At 37.2% G+C, this 17,894-nt stretch overlaps 1 protein-coding gene across 10 annotated transcripts in view; it reads left to right on the forward strand.

Annotated features, from left to right (window-relative positions):
* The window catches only part of MGA (MGA, MAX dimerization protein), a 148,464-nt gene that overhangs the window by 97,649 nt on the left and 32,921 nt on the right, over nt 1-17,894 (forward strand). For all 10 annotated transcript variants that reach the window (XM_010847994.1, XM_010847995.1, XM_010847997.1 and 7 more), the window contains one exon: nt 2,432-2,780. In XM_010847994.1, the coding sequence (XP_010846296.1) occupies nt 2,432-2,780 (349 nt within the window). The remainder of the gene's footprint in view (nt 1-2,431; nt 2,781-17,894) is intronic.

Genomic DNA, 17,894 nt, shown 5'->3' on the forward strand with positions numbered 1-17,894 from the left:
TTGACAAAGTAATGTCTCTGCTTTTTAATATGCTGTCTTGGTTGGTCATAGCTTTCCTTCCAAGGAGTAAGCGTCTTTTAATTTCATGGCTGCAGTCACCATCTGCAGCGATTTTGGAGCCCAGAAAAATAAAGTCAGCCACTGTTTGCACTGTTTCCCCATCTATTTGCCATGAAGTGATGGGACCATATACCGTGATCTTTGTTTTCTGAATGTTGAGCTGTAAGCCAGCTTTTTCACTCTCCTTTTTCACTTTCATCAAGAGGCTCTTTAGTTCTTCTTCACTTTCTGCCATAAGGGTGGTGTCATCTGCATATCTGAGGTTATTAATATTTCTCACAGCAATCTTGATTCCAGCTTGTGCTGCTTCTAGCCCAGTGTTTCTCATGATGTACTCTGCATATAAGTTAAATAAGCAGGGTGACAATATACAGCCTTGACATACTCCCTTTTTCTATTTGGAACCAGTCTGTTGTTCCATGTCCAGTTCTAACTGTTGCTTCCTGACCTGCATACAGATTTCTCAAGAGGCAGGTCAGGTGGTGTGGTATTCCTATCTCTTTCAGAATTTTCCACAGTTTATTGTGATCCACACAGTCAAAGGCTTTGGCATAGTCAATAAAGCAGAAATAGATGTTTTTCTGGAACTCTTTTGCTTTTTTGATGATCCAACAGATGTTGGCAGTTTGATCTCTGGTTCCTCTGCTTTTTCTAAAACCAGCTTGAACATCTGGAAGTTCACGGTTCACATACTGCTGAAGCTTGGCTTGGAGAATTTTAAGCATTACTTTACTAGTGTGGGAGATGAGTGCAATTGTACAGTAGTTTGAGCATTCTTTGGCATTGCCTTTCTTTGGGATTGGAATGAAAACTGACCTTTTCCAGTCCTGTGGCCACTGCTGAGTTTTCCAAATTTGCTGGCATATTGAGTGCAGCACTTTCACAGCATCATCTTTCAGGAGTTGGAAAAGCTCAACTGGAGTTCCGTCACCTTCAGTAGCTTTGTTCATAGTGATGCTTTCTAAGGCCCACATGACTTCAAATTCCAGAATTTTGGCTCTAGGTGAGTGATCACACCATTGTGATTATCTTGGTTGTGAAGCTCTTGTTTTGTACAGTTTTTCTGTGTATTCTTGCCACCTCTTCCTAATATCTTCTGCTTCTGTTAGGTCCATACCATTTCTGTCCTTTATCGAGCTTATCTTTGCATGAAATGTTCCTTTGGTTTCTCTGATTTTCTTGAAGAGATCTCTCGTGTTTCCCATTCTGTTGTTTTCCTCTATTTCTTGCATTGATTGCTGAGGAAGGCTTTCTTATGTCTTCTTGCTGTTCTTTGGAACTCTGCATTCAAATGGGTATATCTTTACTTTTCTCCTTTGCTTTTTGCTTTCCATCTTTTCACAGCTATTTGTAAGGCCTCCTCAGAGAGCCAATTTACTTTTTTTCCATTTTTCTTGGGGATGGTCTTGATTCCTGTCTCCTGTACAGTGTCACGAACCTCCGTCCATAGTTCATCAGGCACTCTATCAGATCTAGTCCCTTAAATCTGTTTCTCACTTCCACTGTATAGTCATAGGGGTTTGATTTAGGTCATAGCTGAATGGTCTAGTGGTTTTCTCCACTTTCTTCAATTTCAGTCTGAATTTGGCAATAAGGAGTTCATGATCTGAGCCATAGTCAGCTTCCGGTCTTGTTTTTGCTGACTGTATAGAGCTTCTCTGTCTTTGGCTACAAAGAATATAATCAATGTGATTTCAGTTATGCATGTATTATTCTGTTCTCTTTTTATTAATTACCATAGAGCAAGGGTCAGTAAACAGTTTCTGTAAAGGGGTAGATAGTAAATACTTTTGGCTTTGTAGGCCTTACAGTCTCTGTTGCAGTTTCTCAACTCTGCTATTGTAATGCCATAGATGTTATGTAAATGAGTGGACCTGGCTGTGTTCCAATGAAACTTTACTTATGAAACAGACTGAATTTGGCCCCTGGGCCTTAAGTTGGTCAACCCCTGCTCTATAGCATTATGTGTGATGTCTATTGAGAATAAATTCATCCTTGTTGGTATTTTGGCTCATAATTAATTACAGTATTGGAGAAGGGAATGGCAGTTTACTCCAGTATTCTTGCCTGGAGAATCCCGTGGACAGAGGAACCTGGCAGAGTACAGTCCGTGGAATCGCAAAGAGTCGGACCTGGCTAAGTGACTAACGCTAACACTGATTAAAGTATCTGTTCTTTTATCTGTGCTATGTATTTTAGAATGGGAGATAGCTCAGACTTCTGGTTATATTCCTACTTTGTCTTCTGAATTTGCATTAATCTGTTACTGTTTGTACTGAGTGCTCAGAGTAGAAGGTGGCAGACCAGTATATGATTGTAACTTGTTAGGGGATGATTTAGTAGATTTATAATTGTCTACTCTTAACTTTAGGCATCTCTCAAAACTAAACCCATCCATACGATCATAAGGAAACGAGCGCCTCCATGCAACAATGACTTCTGTCGATTGGGGTGTGTATGTTCAAGTCTAGCTTTGGAGAAGCGCCAGCCTGCTCACTGCCGCCGACCAGACTGCATGTTTGGCTGCACCTGTTTGAAAAGAAAAGTTGTACTTGTTAAAGGGGGATCCAAAACTAAGCATTTCCAGAAGAAGAGTGCTCATCGTGATCCAGTATTTTATGATAATTTGGGAGAGGAGCAAAAAGAAGAAGGAGAAGAGGGAGTCAAAGAGGAGGAAGAACAATTGAAAGAGAAAAAGAAGAGAAAGAAACTAGAGTACAGTGAGTATCAATTAAGAATTAAGACAGTACAGTTTTTTTTCCAAATAGTATGATTATTTGAAAATGTATGTCGGATATAAATTACTTTAATCTTCTTAATCAGTGATCTCATAGGAATTTAGTTCTTATTATTCTTAAAATGCTCTTTGTATATGGCATGTGTGATGTACATAGACCTGCACTCATATGCTTTTTTTAAATTGAAATTTTCTCTTGAAGATAGCTCTTCTGTGTTAAATTCGAATCTTCTCTCAATTTCATTTTTTCCTTTTCTACTATATCTTTTTATTTTGTTTAAATAGATTGACTAATTTCACCATGTAATTAGAGAGTTTCTTGCTTCTTAGTTTATTGGTAGACGCTTTAGTGTTTGAGCCACCAGGGAAACCCTTAGTTTATTAGAGGGTTAATATTCCATTGTTGGCAGTTTATGTTTACATTTGCTGCTGTTTGCCATGTACTTTCTTCAGTCAGATTGGATGATTAATATTTTGATATATATCTTCTTCCAGTATTTTCTGTTCATCTACATGTATGCATATATATATTTTTATAGAAATGAAACTTCTGTATGTATAGTAACTTTAGAACTTTCTTATCATAAAATCATGTTCTGCTTTCTGTATTAACAACTGCGGCTCTATAATTTTATTTTTATTAGCTTTGTATTTGAAGAAGGCAATGGCACCCCACTCCAGTACTCTTACCTGGAAAATCCCTTGGACACAGAAGCCTGGTGGGCTGCGGTCCATGGGGTCCCTAAGAGTCAGACACGACTGAGTGACTTCACTTTCACTTTTCACTTTCAGGCATTGGAGAAGGAAATGGCAACCCACTCCAGTGTTCTTGCCTGGAGAATCCCAGGGACGGGGGAACCTGGTGGGCTGCAGTCTATGGGGTCGCACAGAGTCGGACACGACTGAAGTGACTTAGCAGCAGCAGCCGCTTTGAATTATTACAGTTCTTTTGGTTGGATATTTAGCTTTTCTGGGTTTTCAAACAGTATGGTAATGAACATTCATGTTCAGTATAGGCTATTAAAAGTGGAATTGCTGTGACAATGAGGATTTTTAAACATTTTTAAATGTTGCTACAATTGTACCAACTACACAATTACCAGTAATTGGATAGTGCCAGTTCTATATTCTTGTTAGGTATTAAAACTGATAGGCAGAAACTGATGTCTTACCTTAAATTTACATTTCTGTAGTGATAGGTTTATTGAATATGTCATAAACTGTAAATGGCTTTTTCAAATTGTTTGCTAACTTTCATTGGAGTGGCTTTGTTTTTTTCCCACATGTTTCCAAAAGCTTTATTTTTTCCAGGTTGTAATTTTGTAATTTACATTTTAATTTTCTTCGGCGTTCTTCCCATCTCCCTTAGGCAAAGGAAAATCTGAGATGACATAGTTAAGTCTAGTCTCTTCTTTTTATGATTTTGGTTTTTTGGAATCTTATGTAGAAAGTCTTTCTCTATCCTCAAGATTTAAAAAAATTAGATTAATAAATGGTCTTAAAAAATTAAATTTTTGATATATCTGGAATTTATATCAAATTTGGAGTAGGGCATCATTTCTCCCTCAAATGGCTAGCCAGTTGTACTATTACTTGTTGAGAATAAATACTTTACTTATTGGTTTAAAATGTCATCTATGGAAAAAAAAAAAAGTCATCTATGATACAGGAAATGAAAATATACCAGTGTTTGGGTCTGTTTTTAGTTTCTGCTGTTCATTTTGTGATCAGTGCCAGGCTGTTCTAATTGCTGTTTCAGTATTCAAATAAGGTACTCTACCTTCATGAACTTCTTATAAATATGATTTTAAAAGTTTAGAATGAAATATAATACAAAGTTATTAATTTAGTTTTTCCCATATCTTCTTATTGAGTTTACCCCCATCTTCCACTTACAGCAATACTTTTCCATTTCAAAGCAACAGAAGTAAGTTACAAAAACCACAGCAGGAGGAATACAGTATATCTGTTACGTTTATTACTTTGTTTTCTTGGTAGAGACTTTACCCTGTATTTCAATTAGAATTAAACTCCAGAAGCCAGCCAATTACTGAAATATATTTTGGTTTTCTCACTGGGATAGTCCTTAATAAAAGACAATGTCTACTATGTTCTAGGAGCCATTAAATTTCTTGTACTGTTAGGGAACAATGGGGAAAGGAGGAGAGATATTTTTGTAATGATTGCTTTGTAAAAGGAGTAGAAATAGGGAAGAGTTCTTGGAGACAGAAGTGTTGTTGAGACTGAACATAAAGGTAAATATAGAAACTGGAAGAAGTTGAAATCTATCAGTGTTTTGCGAAAAGATAGGTGGAAAATGAGAAAAAAAAATTGCTGATGATTAAAAGGAGTTGGAGAAAGTTAGGAGAAAATGAAAGAGAAATTACTGGAAGAAATGATGGTAGAGGGCCTTCCCTGGTGGTGCAATGGTTAAGACTCCACATTTCCGCTTCAGGGGACACAGGTTTGATCCCTGGTCAGGGAACTAAGATCCTGTAGTCTGTGTGGTGTGGCCAAAAATAAATAAATAAATAAAAGTAATAGGGTAGAGTAGAATAGAACAGGAAGAAGTAGTGATAGAAAATGTCTCAAAGCTGAAGAATATGACATTTCTGATTTAAGGGGCCACTGAGTACCAGGCAGTTAAGAATTTTAAGGTGACTCTATGTAGACACGTTCTTCTGACATTTCAGAACACTGAGAGTGAAGAATATATTCTGAACTCTTTTTAGAAGAAGACACTTTTCCTGGGAAGGATTTTGAATCAGTTTGGTATCAAAGAGATCATCAATAACACTGGATATTTGAGTAATATTCTTAAAGTCAGAGTTGAATAGGAATTGGATGAATTTTTAATCTTAACAGCCTTGGCCAAATTATAAACCATAATTTATAATTATGCATGAAATAGAGATACATTAAAATATCAGGATGCAAGAAGTTGATCTCTTACAGATTCTTGGTTACTTTCTTGAGGTTGTGCTCCAGAAAATGAAAAAACAAAAAACAAGAAACATGAGATAACTTCTAGTGAGTTATGAACACAGTCCAAGAGAAAACAATCTTAGGATGACTACTATAGAGCAAGACTATAAAGCAAGCCATCTAATTTAAAATAGAAAAATCAGAAGATGCTGAGAAGACTACCTTCAAGAGTATATTAGTTTTATTTTAAGAAATGACATGGTTAAGAACCTGGATGATTCATGATTAGGTGAAAGTATATGTCAACTTCATCAATTAAAAAAAGAATTGAAAACACAGGAAGGAAAAGATTTGTACAGGAAAATTATGGTCCACCTATTCTATGAACCAGCACAATTTTTGGTTAGTTTCAAGCAATTAAGAGTAAGAAAAGAAGGACTTCCTATTAGTCTACTGGGTGGGAATCCACCTTCCATTGTGGGGAACACTGGTTCAGTCCCTGACCTGGGAACTAAGATCCCACATGCTGCATGAATAATAATAATAATATTAATAAATTAATAAGAAAAAAGAATCTATTGGACAATTTAAACAGATTTAGTGGTATAGGATTACATTTTCTTCTCCTTAGGGGTCAGTCACATTAGTTGATTCTACAAGGATTGATAGGGCTTCCCTCATAGTTTGGTAAAGAATCCACCTGCAGTGCAGGAGACCCCAGTTTGATTCCTGGGTTGGGAAGATTCCCTGGAGAAGGGATAGGCTACCCACTCCAGTATTGTTGGGCTTCCCTTGTAGCTCTGCTGGTAAAGAATCTGCCCTCAATGCGGGAGACCTGGGTTTCTGGGTTGGGAAGATCGCCTGGAGAAGAAAAAGGCTACCTCCTCCAGTATTCTGGCCTGGAGAATTCCATGGACTGCATAGTCTATGGAGTCCCAAAGGATCGAACACAATTGAGCTACTTTCACTTTCTTTCACAAAGATTGATCACGTAAGCATAATTGACTAAGCAGATGTATGGATGTTTTGATGTTTAGAATTGGCACATACAAATTGTTGAAGTTCCAAGTTTTTAGGATAGAAATTAGTACCACAAACCATGATAATGTGAAAGTAGCTCTATAGCTGGAGAAGGCAATGGCACCCCACTCCAGTATTCTTGCCTGGAGAATCCCATGGGCAGAGGAGCATGGTAGGCTGCAGTCCATGGGGTCTCGAAGAGTCGGACAAGACTGAAGTGACTTAGCAGCAGCAGCAGCTCTATAGCTGATAAAAGTTGAGATGTGGAACAAGTTTAGGATGCTAATTTCCTTATCTTTCATCACACTGAGTCCCTAGCTAATGCTAAAATCACGGAGTTGAGTATAAAGTGTTTTATTTAGGATTATTGAGATAACTACCAAAACTGAACACAAATGGTTGAAAGTAGTCACTTATGGGACTCTGACACCGTGTGGTGGAAGACGTCCCTTTCATTTTGTGTCATTTTGTAGTTTGAATTTTTAGTGTTTTTGAATTTATTCTACAGTTAATGTGTAAATTAAAAATTAGTGTTTTTGATGTGTGAAATTTAGGCATTTAACAATTGGTTTTTTTGGTCATTAAATTTTTTTCTGTGATTAGCAGCCCATTAATTCATTGATGTGGACAGAGGGATGCTAACATTATTAGATAGTTTTTATGAAGAGCACTCTCTAAGGGTTATGTTATTTAAATCTTGCAACTTTTCGTGATAAGGAGGTTTCTCCATTTTACAAATACACTAATTGAGTGCTTAAGCATTTGAGTGGCTTGTTCCTCAAGGTCACATTGCTGTTAAGTGAGCAATAGGGATTTGAACCCAAGTTTTCCAAATCTTTGTGTTTTTTCTACTGTGTAAGATACGATTTCTGAAATTTGGCCTTCACTCTTATCACCTGTTTACTCTTTTGTTTGTCTAAAAATACTGCAGACAGTATAAAAGCACCACTTAGCTGCTGTGGGGTGGTACCATGACAGAGGATAAAAATCTGGTATTCCTGCTTTCTCAACCTGCTTAGAATTTTGTTGGAAATGTGTACCTGCAAGTTAACTTGATGTAAAGAGAAGATCAGTAAAATTGATATTTGTAGGAAACTGATTATGAAAAATGGAGAATATACCAATTATCAATATCAGGAATGAGAAGTGACATTACTACAGACTTTCAAAGGATAATAAGGAAATATTAGAAACAACTTTATAGTGATAAATTGGACAACTTAGATGAAATGAAAAAGTTTTTTTGAAAGACTGCAAAGTTGCCAGACTCATGAAGAGGAAATAATTGCTTAGCCCTATACCTGTGAACTTGTAATGAAAACTCCCACAGTGACATGAGTTCCAGATATCTTCATGGTGACGTTTGCAAAACTGTTAAAGGAAGAAATAATATCCAGTCTCTACAAACAATCCATAAAATGGTTCATTCTGTGAGACCAGTGTTACCCTAATACTCAAACCAGTTATGAACATACATAAAAATTATAAATAAAAATTTAGTAAGTCATATCTACGTATATTTTAAGGATAAATATGTCATGGCCTAGTGGGATTTATCCCAGGTCTGCAGGGTTGATTTAACATCTGAAAGTAATTACTGTAGTTCACCATTACCATAACAAACTTTTTCTTTTTTATAACAGACTCTAAAAAAATATATATATATATCTCATATGATTTCAATAGATATTTTGAAAAATTGGGAAAATCCATTTCCGATGAAAGTCCTTAAGCACACTAGCAATAGAAAGAAACTTCCTCAACCTGATAAGGAGCATCTATAAAAAACTTGGCAGCCAACATACTAATTTTGGTACAAGGCTGGGTACTTCCTCCCAGAGATTAGGAATGAAGAAGATTGTCTTCTTGCATCATGTCTGTTTAACATCATACAGCCTAGCCAGCCAGTAAGGCATGAAAAAGAAAATGCATCCAGGTTGGAAAAGAAGAAATAAAATTGGCTTTTTCGTAGATAGGGGAATTCTAGGAAATCTACAAAACTACTAGAAGTGTAAGTTAGTTGAGTGAGGTTACAGCATTCAGCAATATCAAGATATAGTATATTTGTATATATGCCAGTGAACAACTTGAAATTGAAGTTAAAAATACCATTTAAAATAGTATACAAAGAAATGAAATGCTTAAGGATAAATCTGACTAAAGTTGCAAAAAAAGAAAATCCTTTATACTAAAAAAGTGCTGAGTGCATGCATGCGTGCTAAGTCACTTCAGTTGTGTCTGACTATTTGCAAGCCTGTGACTGTGTGGCCTGCCAGCTTCCTCTGTCTGTGGGATTCTCCAGGTAAGAATGCTGGAGTGGGTTGCCATGTTTTCCAGGGTATCTTCCCAACCCAGGGATCAAACCCACATCTCTTGCATCTCCCGCATTGGCAGATGGATTGTTTACCACTGTGCCACCTAAGTAAATGGAGAGGTACACAGTTTTCATGCATCAGAAGATTCTTGGTAAGATACAGTTTTCCTCAGACTGATTTATAGATTTGACTCTGTTCCAGTCAAAACCTCAATAGGCTTCTTTAGGTAGAAATTGGTGAGTTGTTTCTAAAATTTATACGGAAAATAAAGGACTTAGAGTAGTCCTTTGATAAACAAGGACATAGTTGGTAGACTTATACTACCTGATTTTACTGTAAAGCTGATGTAATTGGGAGAAACAAAGACACTCACAAGCATACCTCATTTTATTGTAATTTGAATATATTGCAGTTTTTATAAATTGAAGGTTTGTGGCAATTGATGTCCAGCAAGTCTGTTGGCACCATTTTTCCAGCAACGTTTGCTCCTTTCATGTCTCTGTGTCATATTTTGGTAATTCTCACAATATTTCAGATTTTTTCATTATTAGTACACTTGTATAAATTGTACCAATGCAAGATGGCAAACTTAATGAATGTTGTGTGTATTCTGACTACTCTAGCTACTATTTCCCATCTCTCTCCCTCTGCTTGACCTCCCTGTGTCCTGAGACACAACAGTAATGAAATTAGGCCAATTGATAACCCTACAATGGTCTCTAAGTTTTCAAGTGAAAGGAATGGTTTTACATCTCTCATTTTAAATCAAAGCTAGAAGTGATTAAGCTTAGTGAGGAAGGCATGTCAAAAGCTGAGATGGGCTGAAAGCTATGAAGTGCTTTCACCAGTTAGCCAAGTTGTAAATGCAAAGAAAAAGTTCTTGAAGGAAACTTAAAGTGCTACTCCAGTGAACATATGAATGATAAAAAAGCAAAACAGTCTTATTGCTGACACTGAGAAAGTTTCAGTGGTTTGAATAGAGTATCATACCAGTCACAACATTCTCCTAAGCTAAAAGCCCGTAATTGTTTTGAATTCTATGAAGTCTTCTGAGAGAGGGTGAAAAGTTTGAAGCTAGCTGTGTTTGGTTCTTAAGGTTTATGGAAAGAAACTAGCTCCATGACATATAAAAAAATGCATGGAGAGGCAGCAGGTACTGGTATAGAAGCTGCAGCAAGTTATCCAGCAGATCTCACATACAGCAATGACTGCTACACTAAACTGCGGGCATTCAATGTAGGCAAAACAGCCTTATGATGGAAGAAGATGGCATCTACAACAGTTTTGTCAGTTTTTGCTTCATGTATTTTGATGGTCTGTCATTAGGTGTATGAATGTTTGTAAATATTTCTTCTGGATGTATCAAACATTTTATTAGTATATGACACCCTTCTTTGTTGGGCTTCCCTGGTGGCTCAGATGGTAAAGAATCTGCCTACAATGCAGGAGACCCAAGTTTGATCCCTGGGTCAGGAAGAAGGGAATGGGCTACCCACTCCAGTATGCTTGCCTAGAGAATTCCATGGACAGAGAAACCTACTGGGCTACAGTCTCTGGGGTTGCAAAGAGTTGGACATGACTGAGTGACTAACACACACATCCTTCTTTGTCTGTTTTTTTTATTTGATGTTTACTTTGATCTTAGTATAGCCATCCCTATTCTTTTCTGGTTACTGTTTGCATGGATTATCATTTTCTGTCACTTTCAGCCTGTTTGTGCCTTTGGATCTCAAAGTGAGTCTCTTGGTGACAGGATATATAATTAGATCATGTGGTTTTTTTTTGTTTTTTTTTTTTTTGTTTTTAATCAATTCTTGCCAGTCTTTCTTCTGATGGAGATTTTAATCTATATTTAAAATAGTAATCTATAAGAAGGATTTTCTGTCATTGTGCTGTTTGTTTTCTGTATACTTTATAACTCCTCGGTTCCTCGGTTCCTGCATTACTGTATTATTTTGTTTTTAGTTGGTATTTTGTTGTGAAATGTTTGAATTTTTTTCTCATTTCCCTTTGTGTGTTTTGTGTAGCTTTTTAAATTTTTTTGGTTACCATCAGTTCAGTTCAGTTCAGTCGCTCAGTCGTGTCTGACTTTTTACAACCCCATGAATTGCAGCACACCAGGCCTCCCTCCCTGTCCATCACCTATTCCCGGAGTTCACTCAGACTCACGTCTATCGAGTTGGTGATGCCAGCCAGCCATCTCATCCTCTGTCGTCCCCTTCTCCTCCTGCCCCCAATCCCTCCCAGCATCAGAGTCTTTTCCAATGAGTCAGCTCTTCACATGAGGTGGCCGAAGTATTGGAGTTTCAGCTTTAGCATCATTCCTTCCAGAGAACACCCAGGACTGATCTCCTTTAGAATGGACTGGTTGGCAGGGGTTACATTTACCATCCTGAAGTTATAACACTCTAAATTTGTATCAACTTAACTTGACTGACATTAAAAAAAACTCTGCTCCTTTATAGCTATACTTCCACACCTTTTGATTGTTAATGTCACAATGTTACATATTTATACATTGTGTATTCAGAAGCAAATGATTTTTTAAATGCATTAATTTCTTAAATTATGTAGAAAACAAAATTTAGAGTTATAAACTAAAAATAACAATAATACTAACTTTCATACTAATGATTTTTCCCTTTAAATGCATATTAGTCTCAAATTCTATAGAAAATGAAGAGTACATTTACAGAATATGTTATAATACTACTAAATTCTCTCTCTCTGTCTCTGGAAGGACAGTTCTGCTACATTTAGGTTTCTTGGTTGATAGTATTTTTCTTTTAACACTTTGGATAGATCCGATCACTGGTGGCCTCCAGAGTTTCTGATGAGTCATCTGCTCATATTTTATTGAGGATCTCTTGTAAGTGATGATTTGCTTCTCTCTCTCTGCTTTCAAGATTCTTTGTCTTTCTCTTTTTAAAGTTTGATGGTATCACCCAGGTCCTTAGGTTCTATTCACTTGTCTTTAATCTCTTTTATTCCTGTTTCTTAGACTCCCATGATTCCCATGGTGCTATCTTCAAATTCACTGATTCTTTTTTTTGCCTGTTTGAATCTCCTTTTGAGTCCCTGTAGTTAATTTTTCATTTTAGTTACTGTGCTTTTTAAGCTCCAGGATTGCTTTTTGGTTTCTTTTCAGGTTTTGTGTTTCATTATCAATATTTCCATCTTTTTCACATGTTGTTTTCTTGACTTTCTCCACATCTTCCTTGATTTTTTTGAGTATCTTTAAGGCAGTTATTTTAAAGTCTTAGGTATATCTGTCTTTTGGTCTTTTTCAGGGATGGTTGATTTATTTTTTTTCTTTGAAATGGGCCATACTTTTTTTTTTTTTTATGCTTTGTGATGTTTTGTGAAACACTGGACATTTGAATCTAATAATGTAGCAACTTGAAATCAGATTCTTTTCCTTCGGATTTTTTTGTTGTTACTTTTTTTGTTTTTTTGACTCTTGTAGCTGTCTTTGTGTCAAGCCTTTCCTTAGGCATTCATGTGTGTGCTTAGTCGCTCAGTTGTGTTCGACTCTTTGCGACCCCAGGGACTGTAGCCCTCCAGGCTCCTCTGTCCATGGGTATTCTCTAGGCAAGAATACTGGAGTGGGTTGCCATGCCCTCCTTTTGGGGATCTTTCCAACCCAGGGATTGAACCCAGGTCTCCTACATTGCAGGCAGATTCTTTACTGTTTGAGCCACCTGGGAAGCCCAAGAACACTGGAGTGGGTAGCCTGTCCCTTCCCTAAGGCAGTTTCCTGAACAGGAATCACACCAGGGTCTCCTGCATTGCAGGCAGATTCTTTACCAGCTGAGCTATGAGGGAAGCCCTAGGCATGCAGAGTCCCTTTCTAATTTTCCTTGTATATGCAAGTTTTTTTTTTTTTTTCCCAAGTGTTCTAGTCTTTAGTGTCTATCTCCTGTAAAGGGGGATGAGTGAAAAGTGAAGAGAGGAAAGGGTGCTGTCCCTTTAAATCCCCCTGGAAGTTACCTAAGACAGAAGGATAAGGCCTTGCAACCAAGTGGGTAGCTTCAATAGCAATGGCTTCCTGCCTCTTTGCATCTCTGTGGCCAGAGGCAGCAGTCAGAGCAGAAATCCCTGATATTTAGAGGACAAGGTCTTTTCTGCCCACCCTGGCTCCCACTGTGTTGTAAGCTGCTCCAGGAACATGTGCACAGCTGCTTGCCAGGTGACCAGGTGATGAGGAATGAGTAGCTGGTATTGTGCCAAGAACTGAAATTGAACCTAATGAAAGTTTACTGTCCCAGTCCTCCCCTGAAAGGTGCAATTCTTCATCAGACTCCAGAGTTTCAAAATATATCAGATTCTGCCAGTACAGTTATTGTTCACATCTAGAATCATATATCTTGGTGCTGCCTACTCCATCATCTCCCCAGAAACTTCTGTGTCCATTCTTAAACAACAACAACAAAAACCCCAAACCCAAAAAACTCCTAGCAAGCAAAACTGAATATTGTAATGGTGTTTCTTCTCTTTTTCATCTGTAATTTCATTGCAGTTCTAATCATTGCAATCCTAATCAAAATTGTGACAACTTTTTATGTGAAACTTGAAAAGCTGATTCCAAAATTTATATAAAAACGCACCTAGAAATAGCCAGGGCAGTCTAGAATAAGGCGGGAGGTCTTGCTTGCTAAATGTCAAAAAAGTTATAGAACTCTCATTTTAAGATGGGATGGGGACTTCCTTGGCAGTCCAGTGGTTAAAAACTTCATGCTTCAAGTACAGGAGGCAAGGGTTCGATCTCTGGTTGGGGAACTAGGATCCCACATGCTGTGTGGTATGGCCAACAACAAAAAAAAGATGCTTCTGGCTTGAGTATCAACTGAATAGACCAGTAGACAAAATAGAGAGGCTGCACTAGACTCAAACACATGAACAGCTGATTTGACAAAAATGGCAGAAGAGTAAGGAAAAGGATGATCTCTTCAGTAAATGTTGGTGGAATCATTGAGTATCCATATGGGGAATATATGAAACTTTATTCCTCACGCTATACATAGAGATAATTTCTACATAGATTACAGACCCAATTGTCAAAGCTAGGCAATACAACTTTTAGAAGATAATGTTTTTAAAAATGTGTGTGTGTATGATCTCATATTAGTAGAAGGGTTCTTAAGCATGACAGGAGAAATAATCAGTCCTTTTTGGGACTGATTGTCCTTTTGGGTTGGCCAAAATGTTCATTCAGGTTTTTCCATAATATCTTACAGAAAAATCCAAACAAGCTTCTTGGTTAAGCCAATATCTTTGATGAATTAAAAATGAGAAACTCAGGTCTTAAAGACATTAAATGCAAGTGAAGATGTAAGCTACAGTGAGAAAATAGATACTTGCAATATTTAGGGACTTGTATCCAGAATATATAGAGATATCAGTGTAGATTAATCAGAACTAAGCAGTCCCATTTGAAAAAGGCCCAGAGGCTAAGACTGTGCTCCCAGTGCTTTGGGACCTGGGTTCGATCGCTGGTCAGATAACTAGATCCCACATTCCACAACTGAGATTTCACATGCAGCAACTACAGAGTTATCATCCTGTAACTAAAGATCTACATGCCACAACTAAGATGCAGTATGGCCAAATAAGTGTAAAAATTTTTTTTTAAGTGGGGGCAAGTCTTTTAGAGGCACTTGAGGAGGGATGTTGACCATCTCATTTATAATTGGAAATGCAAACTACATCCACAGCAAGATTCTACTGCATGCCTGCAAAAATGGTTATAATTAAAATTCTCTGATGATATCAGCTCTTAAGAAATGGGAGCTTTGATGTACTGCTAGTGGGAATGTAAATTGGTATAAGCACTTTGGAAAGTAGTTTGACAGTTTCTGCTGGGATTGGTGACTCACATGCCCTTAGTCTAGTAGGTTGACTCCAAAGTAACCAGCAGAACTGCATTCTACAACAGTGTTTTGGCACAATGACTCACAGTAACTAAAACCTGAAAACAAACCCAGATACCTGATAGCATTAGAATGAATAAATAATAGTATGAATAATCAGTGGAATAATATATACTACAGTAAAAATAAATGACTTACATGTAGAATATAGATATATTTTAGAAAATTGTTGAGTGAGAAGGAAAAAGGCAAGGCAGGGAACACATCTCTGTAATTAATTTCAAAAGCAGACAAAATTAAGCTGTGATGTTTAGTGGTGATGTTTGGTGTTAAAAAGGAATGCAGAGAGGTGGCTAATAATTTAAGTGAGTTGCTTATAGGAAGGAATTATGAGAAAGGCACGCAAAGGCTTCTGGGGTTTGTGGCGATATTTCATTTTTTAATCTTTATAGAGTTTACATGGTTGTGTATTTGTTAATATGTATTGCTATTAAGTTGTATATACATTGTTTCTGTACATATGGGTATTATATTTCACAATAAAGAGATTTAAAATGCCTTCAGAATGGGAGGGAGATGAATATAGTATGCTGATTGTTAGCATAGCAGTTTTCTGGGACTTACATGCCCAACACTTCATTCATGGAGCAAGTACTCTGGGCACTGCTAGGAGTGAGAGGAGTTAAGATATAGACAGTTAAAACTAAGTCTGTCTGTAAGAAGTTACTGTCAATTTGATGAACAGGTAAACATGTAGATATATATTTATGGTAATTTTAAGTGCCACAGTAACAAAAGTGCCATGTTTTAAGTATCATGAACAAAAGGCTTTTTGAGAACTCAGAAGGCAAAATGATAATGCTACGGAACCTTGGGAAGATGGTGTGTATTAGAAAGCATTTGAATAGAAAGAAGGGGATATTACTTTTTTCTTGAAACAGGTTTCTGTTCTTGGCTTCTGTGAATATATGCTACTCTGGCTCTCCCCTCAATGTGCCTTTGCTAGTTTCCTTTATCTGGGTTTCGGATGAAAGGTAGGAGTATCTCAAGTGTATTGTGAGGGGGAAAGAGAAGCGTTCAGTCTTGGATTCCAGACTGTGTAAAGGAGTCAAGCGGGGTTAAGGAAGTGTGAGGAAGTGGACTGTTGTTCTAGGTCTTGTGTGGAGTCTGTCCATTTTCATGGCTTCAGGTGTAGTCTCTGCCAATGGTAGTCTTAATTTTTAATGCTTACCCTAGTTACTGTCATTCCAATCTTAACACTGTCCTCAGCAGAACTCAATTCAATAGATTTTGTGAACTCTCCTATTTACTGGAGCCACAATTTCTGTTTTATTCACAAAATTTAGAGTTGTTTTTGATTCTCTGTGAGGAATTAATATGTTTAGACATTTTAAGAGGTTTTCTTTGGAAGTATTGTGAAGTTATGAGCTATTATTTTCAAAAGAAAAAAACGATGAAAAGGGTTCTTAGTAAATCCTTAGTTTATGGAGGCTTAGAAAGTCCTTAAAAGATGATTGAAAGAGGCAAGACAATATTGCTTGACCTGAAGCCTTTTATTTTTGTAGTAAAATTAAAATGTGTGAAATAATTCATAGAACTAGACAACAAAGCTTTAACCAAATAAGTGATAGAGGCTCTGTATACACCACCTTTTTGTAAGGGCACCCTGGTTACCCTTTTAAAAATTGCAACCATCCCCCTTAAGATATATACTCATACATACTCACTAAACAGTTTATCAATACTTCTCTGGGCTTGGTTTTTTCTCATAAGCACTTGAAAATCCAACATATTTTCATTATTTTCCCTGTTTATTGACTGTCTTACCCTCTTCCCTCTACAACTTAAATATAACCTACATGAAAGCAAGATTTTTTGATCAGTTTTGTTCATTACTGTGTCTACAAAGTCTGATACATATGAATGTTCAAATATTTGAATACCTGAATGAATACTGGGGTTTTAACAGCCTTTGTGAATTATGTGATAAATAAGCTAAGTTATAAAAGTTGGATAACAGAGGCTGCTAAGTAGCTAATGAATTAACTCAATCACATTCTAGCTCAGGTATTTTCCCCCTTTGTGTTTTTTTAATCTTTAAGCCTTTATTCAGTATTTTATAGTTATACTCTGAATGATGTTAGACTTAGGAGACTTATAGACAAAATTATTCATCAGTAATTGGGTCTTAGTGTTCAGAGCATATGGACTTCTTATGAGATCAGGTAGCAGTTTGGATACTGCTTTGTTATGCAAGATTAAGTGTCAGTTGGTCCTTTTATGTGATTTTAGGCAAAGATTGTGGGTCTTTGGTTTAGAGCTATCCTCTCTGAGCACTGATCATTGAAATGCAAAACACAGTGTTTGCTTCTCTTGTCTTATTGATGGGAATGGACAATTTGCTTTTGAAAAAGAAGCCAGCAGCCTGTTAACCAAATCCTCCATTTAATTTGGTTAAGAATCAGTGCGTGTTTTCCTTTGTGTAGAACTTGTAGATGGTATGATTTCGTCTTAGTCAGGTTTCTTTGCGTTCCTGTTGATGTATTCTTGCTTCTATGCTGAGTTCAGGCTGACTTCTGAATAGAAGTTGTCATCAGAAGGCAACAGTAACAGCTGTGGAACCAGATTGATTGGGTTTGATCCAGGTTCTGCCTCTTATTATTGGACTTCTCTGAACCTCAGCTTTTACAAAGTATCAGTTCAGTTGCTTAGTTGTGTAGGACTCTTTGCAACCCCATGGACTGCAGCTGGTCAGGCCTCCCTGTCCATCACCAACTCCCAGAGTTTACTCAAACTCAGATCCATTGAGTCGGTGATGCCATCCAACCATCTCATCCTCTGTCGTCCCCTTCTCCTGCCTTCAATCTTTCTCAGCATCAGGGTCTTTACAAATGAGTCAGTTCTTCCCATCAGGTGGCCAAAGGATTGGAGTTTCAGCTTCAACATCAGTCCTTCCAATGAATATTC

This window comes from Bison bison, unplaced genomic scaffold (genome assembly GCF_000754665.1).
Source record: "Bison bison bison isolate TAMUID 2011002044 unplaced genomic scaffold, Bison_UMD1.0 scf7180017864259, whole genome shotgun sequence".
Lineage (NCBI taxonomy): Eukaryota > Metazoa > Chordata > Mammalia > Artiodactyla > Bovidae > Bison > Bison bison.